At 38.4% G+C, this 5007-nt stretch overlaps 1 protein-coding gene across 4 annotated transcripts in view; it reads left to right on the top strand.

Annotated features, from left to right (window-relative positions):
• The window catches only part of sv2a (synaptic vesicle glycoprotein 2A), a 47954-nt gene that overhangs the window by 27277 nt on the left and 15670 nt on the right, over positions 1-5007 (top strand). For all 4 annotated transcript variants that reach the window (XR_004332497.1, XM_032519227.1, XM_032519228.1 and 1 more), the window contains 2 exons: positions 1805-1985; positions 4273-4424. Coding sequence is in view for 3 of the 4 variants with exons in the window: in XM_032519227.1 (XP_032375118.1) it covers positions 1805-1985; positions 4273-4424 (333 nt within the window). In the remaining variant the exon portion in view is untranslated. The remainder of the gene's footprint in view (positions 1-1804; positions 1986-4272; positions 4425-5007) is intronic.

The following is a 5007-nucleotide window of genomic DNA, read 5'->3' as shown; positions in this document are numbered from 1 at the left end:
GGGGAACTCATATTAATGTTAAAAAAGTGAAATTTTCATGCCATGGGACCTTTAAGGTTAGGAGATCTTCAACATTATGGTTACAATAAAAAGGTCAAGGTTAGGGACAGTACTAGGGACAGTAAAAAAAACACTGCCTGTCTTCTGTGTTAAAATCCAATGTTTTTTTTTGTCCCATCCATCCGCCCCAACCCCCTCACTAAGGGAACTTTGTCATTTTTATTTTATGTCCCTGGACTTCCTCCCTTTTCCTTTTTTCAGAATTATTACGGCTGCTAGAAAGCTTTGTCACTTGAATGGAGTCATATATCGTTTTGGGGCAGTTGATAAAACGACTGATGCTGTCGTTGCAGACATTGTAGAAAGCGATAGTTTAAAAAAAATATTAAAAAACATTGCCATCAGACGTAAAAAGCCTGATCCAAGATGTCAGTTAAATTAATCTGAAGAAAATCAACAAAATTAACGCCTTGACTCTGATACAGTGTAATTAGAAGTGAAAAAGTGGAAAGCGTTTGTTATCCAATCAACATGGAGCATTTGGCAAAGCTGTAGGGCTCAGTGGAGATACATATTTTCATGTTGCACACTGGGTTTAATTTATCCATTTAATGAAAATAATATAGCAATTATTCCCAGTTTTTACATTCAGAACACTGAGAATGAGATTTAAAGGCAGATGTCAAGGCCAGGCACTAAACACCATCCCTTTCTTTTTTATTCACCGGAGCGATCTCACCAATAAATTCACTGCACTGCTCAGGGAGCGTGGACACTGCTGACAGGATGTCAATAAGGCAGCGATTGCAAATGTCTCAGGAAGCTAGACTGGGGGACAGAGAGACAGGCTGGCTTGGATAAGCACATGGGATGTGAGTAATGTTAGCACCTCAAATCACAGGGCTGGGTTGTTTTTGTTATCAGTCTGTCTGCTCCCTGGGGGTGACTTCCTTAACAGCTTTTTCATGATATTCAATCTATACTGTCTCAAGGAGACAAAACTGGAGGCATAAGGATGTTTATTGTGCAAGAAAATAACATGAAGCTGTACTTTTAAGGTGTCAAGAGTTATCGTTGAACATTTACTTACTTTTAAATAGTTATGTTAAAGTAATAGTTTGACATTTTGGGATATACACCTATTAACGTTTTGGTTGATAGCTCATCCAACTCTCCAACTCTCATCTCGGTACTTGAATTATGAAGCTACAGCCAGCATGCAATTAGCTTAGGTAAGCAATGAGAGTGGAAACAACAGGACACAGGTAGCCTAGCTCTTTCTGAAATTCTAAAGTTCACAACTTAACATGTATTACATGTTGCACTTGTTTAACCTGTACACAAACAGTACAATTAAAAATAGTCATTGTTGGAGCTATGTGCTAGTGAGTGCAGGGTGAACTGTTTTGTATCTTTATGATAGCCTATTGTGATGTTTATGTTCTGTCATGTGATTTTTTTACCAAAAAGAAAGCTTGGTATTTGTATGATTATGATCTTGACCGCTGCACCTCTGCTGTGGTAGTAAATGGTTCAGATTCTCTCCCTCTGTTTCATGCTCTAGCAGAATACTTCGGTAGTAAATTAAGGCTGCCAAATGTGCTAATTTAATGGACAATGGATATCTAATGAGAGTTGACGTGAGGGCTGGAAGTAATATCAGTGAGTTTACTGATGAATAATAACTCATTATCATACCCTTTGTGTCTTCACTTCCTCATTATATTGTCCCACTGCATGCCCCTGCCATTACTGTCTCCTCTGTCTAATCCACCAACTCTTCCTTCTCTCTTTCTCCCTCCAGGTCTGATCGTGTACCTGGGGATGATGGTCGGGGCCTTCGTGTGGGGCGGCCTGGCTGATCGGATTGGCCGACGGCAGACCCTCCTCATCTCCCTCTCCATCAACAGCGTGTTTGCCTTCTTCTCATCCTTTGTCCAGGGCTACGTCTCCTTTCTCTTCTGCCGCCTGGCCTCTGGTGTGGGGTAAGAAGATGGATGAGTCACACAGGCACAGCTACTAGAGCTGAAAATGAGATAGTCACGACCGCTGTGGAACATCGGTTTACTTGACAAGCAGAGCAATGCCGCGTGTCAGAAGACAGAAGTATAGAGCTCATATAGCTGTTAAAAGAAATCCACCCTAACCACGAATGCATATGAGGTTTACTGCCTTTCAAGAGCTAATGTAGTGTTTTTTGATGTTCCTATTTCCTTCAAACTGTTTTTTGTAGGAATGTAATTTAATTCACTAAAGTTAACAACCTCAACAAAATGAGTCTAAACTAAGTGTTTTTAATTGAAGTTGAATGTAAAGGCATGTAAATGTGGCACTCCTTATTTTAAATTAATAATGTGTGACTTCATTGCCTTCTGGTCTCTAAAGGCTATTTCTGCCTGTGTTGTTGAATGATGGACATTTAGCAAAATGTCATTGAAATGGCGGCTCTTGTTTTGGTTGTCAGGGTCTGACTTTAAAGCTTGATCTTCACCAGGTTGTAGATATTTTGATACATATTTTTATAAGGCATCATTTTGTCCAGCTTTTGTCAGTTTTGCAAAAGAACAAACATCACCAAAAAAGAAGAGAACCCAGAATTCAGTTCTGATTTGTCACAGAGAACACTGTTTAACACTAATTTTAGTTTAAAGTCACTGTATGTGCGGATGAACCCTTCTGACTTTGATGATCCCCTGACTTCTCCTCGGCCCCAGGTGGTTTGGTTTTGTACAGTTTTCATTTAGCACCACCAGCAAGTTACATTTTTTCAAATGTCCACTGGAATTTCTTGACATCTGCCCCATTCACAAAGTGTGGTATAAACATTCCCAGTTCCTAGACAATGTTTTTATTGACTTAATTTAATGATCCCCTTTAATGATTCTTATTCAATCAGTCAGTTCATAGGTTATTATGTTTATATTTTAATAGTCATTGTTAATATTTAATTATGGTCTACTACATTGTTCAATCCCTGCACTGTTCACTTTTGCACTCACCATTGCACACAGTCTACCATAGTGCCTTACCTTATCATGGTCATTGCATTTCTGTGAGTGATTTTTATTTTTATTATGTATATGTGATATATGTGTGTATATATGTTTGTTGTGTTATGGTTGTCTTGCTACTGGATGCCTTAAATTTTCTTTGGAATGAATAAAATGATCTCTCTATTGATCGATCTATCTATCTATCTATTAATCTATCTACAAGCAAATATTAGAATTACCACTAAATTAAGCTACAAGGTACACTTGGTAAACATTGTCTGTTTAATACCAGCATTTCATCAGGCTGAAGTAAGTGTTTAGCCCAAAGTGCTGCTTTGTTTGAAGCTTTAGTGCATACATTTTCAAATTTATTAAAAGGAAAACCCCTTGAGATGTATCATCTTGTTTTCAAGGGGACCATAACCTTTTTGTTATTAATGAATGTCCGTTACATGCCAGCCATTGCCAAATGAGTTGCTACGAAGCTAATTACATCTATCAGCTCCACACAACTCTCTCTGTATTTCTCAGTATGGCTATGTTCAGAAACGGGTGTTGTCCAGCAACTATCGCGCGCGGAAACTCGAGTAAAGATAATAACCTCTTCCAATCATGTTTTTTCCATCCTCCTGTCCTCCTTGGCTACTAGCAACTGTGTGGCGGAGGGATGAGGGCTGTACGCGATCACTGAAGGCTTGTATAAATTTGATGTGCCGACAGTGTTGTTGGAATTACTTAGAATTCATCACGGAGGGGGACAAACTACTCGCATTGCTGGAAAATCTTGTTGGTAGCGCCACTACGGGGACATCAAAGTCAATTTGTTTTCAAATTCTTCAGCTAATAGCTTTAATTTCCGAAGAAAAACAACAGTAATATCTGTCATTAAAAAACATGTTTTACTGGCTTCTTCTTTTGTAACATTTAATAACAATAGTGTAGCTCAGCAAACATTAACATCTACTGCTGCTTTACCTCAAAACCCTTTCTTTAAATTGATTGTCTTTCTGCTTTATTACATTTGTTGTATTTTTTTCCAACTCTTTTATTTCTTCACAACTTTATCAATTATTTTATTTTCCTATTTGCCACCTTTTCAATTTTAACTTTTTTTTTTTTTTCATTCATCATTTGGCTTTTGTCTCCCCTTTAGTGTTTCTCCTCTTTCTTATCTAACCCACCACCCATATATGGCTTCCCCCCCATGTAAATTCCTTTTTTTTTGTTCTTCTTTTAATCACTTTCCCTTTTAATTCCTGCCTCGCAATTTACTCCCCAGTATTGGCGGCTCCATCCCCATCGTGTTTTCCTATTACTCTGAGTTCCTGGCTCGGGAGAAGCGAGGAGAGCATCTGAGCTGGCTCTGCATGTTCTGGATGATCGGTGGTATCTACGCCTCTGCTATGGCCTGGGCCATCATCCCCCACTACGGTGAGAAAAAGAAACAGATCGCTCAGTCAGGAAATCATTGTCCAAGGCAATATGTATCAGTTAGCTACACAAAACTATTTTCTTTTTCCTGTGGAGATGTAATGCCGTGGTTGTTTTCATTTGACAGTGGTGGAACGTAACTAAATACATTTACACAAGTACTGTTCTTAAGTACAATGTTGTGGTTGGTACTTGAAAAAAGGAAATAGAAAATAGAGTAAATAACTTCTTTTTTGTATCAAGCAACTGCTTAGAATTTTATACAGTCTATGGTTCCAACTCAATTTATTTCAATCGTCCAGATATTTCCCTTCACACAAGTGCTGAGTTCAAAGAGAACGGATCAATCGCATTGAACACAAAAGTGAAATAGTGGTTAAAAGAACGTCTTTGCTTACAAAAATGGAGCACAGAAGACAAATATCTGCTATGCAGTTTTTAATCACTGCAATTTAAAGAAATGAATACAAACCAGACAGTACAGTATCCAGGGATAGAGAGGAAGCTTCTTGTGCACACAATTCAAGTCTTGTCTTACAGCTGAAACACACTCTCTCTCTCTCTCTCTCTCTCTCTCTCTCTC

Source organism: Etheostoma spectabile, chromosome 6 (genome assembly GCF_008692095.1).
Source record: "Etheostoma spectabile isolate EspeVRDwgs_2016 chromosome 6, UIUC_Espe_1.0, whole genome shotgun sequence".
Lineage (NCBI taxonomy): Eukaryota > Metazoa > Chordata > Actinopteri > Perciformes > Percidae > Etheostoma > Etheostoma spectabile.
The sequence above is the reverse complement of the archived record's forward strand: the minus strand, read 5'-3'. Positions and strand labels throughout refer to the sequence as shown.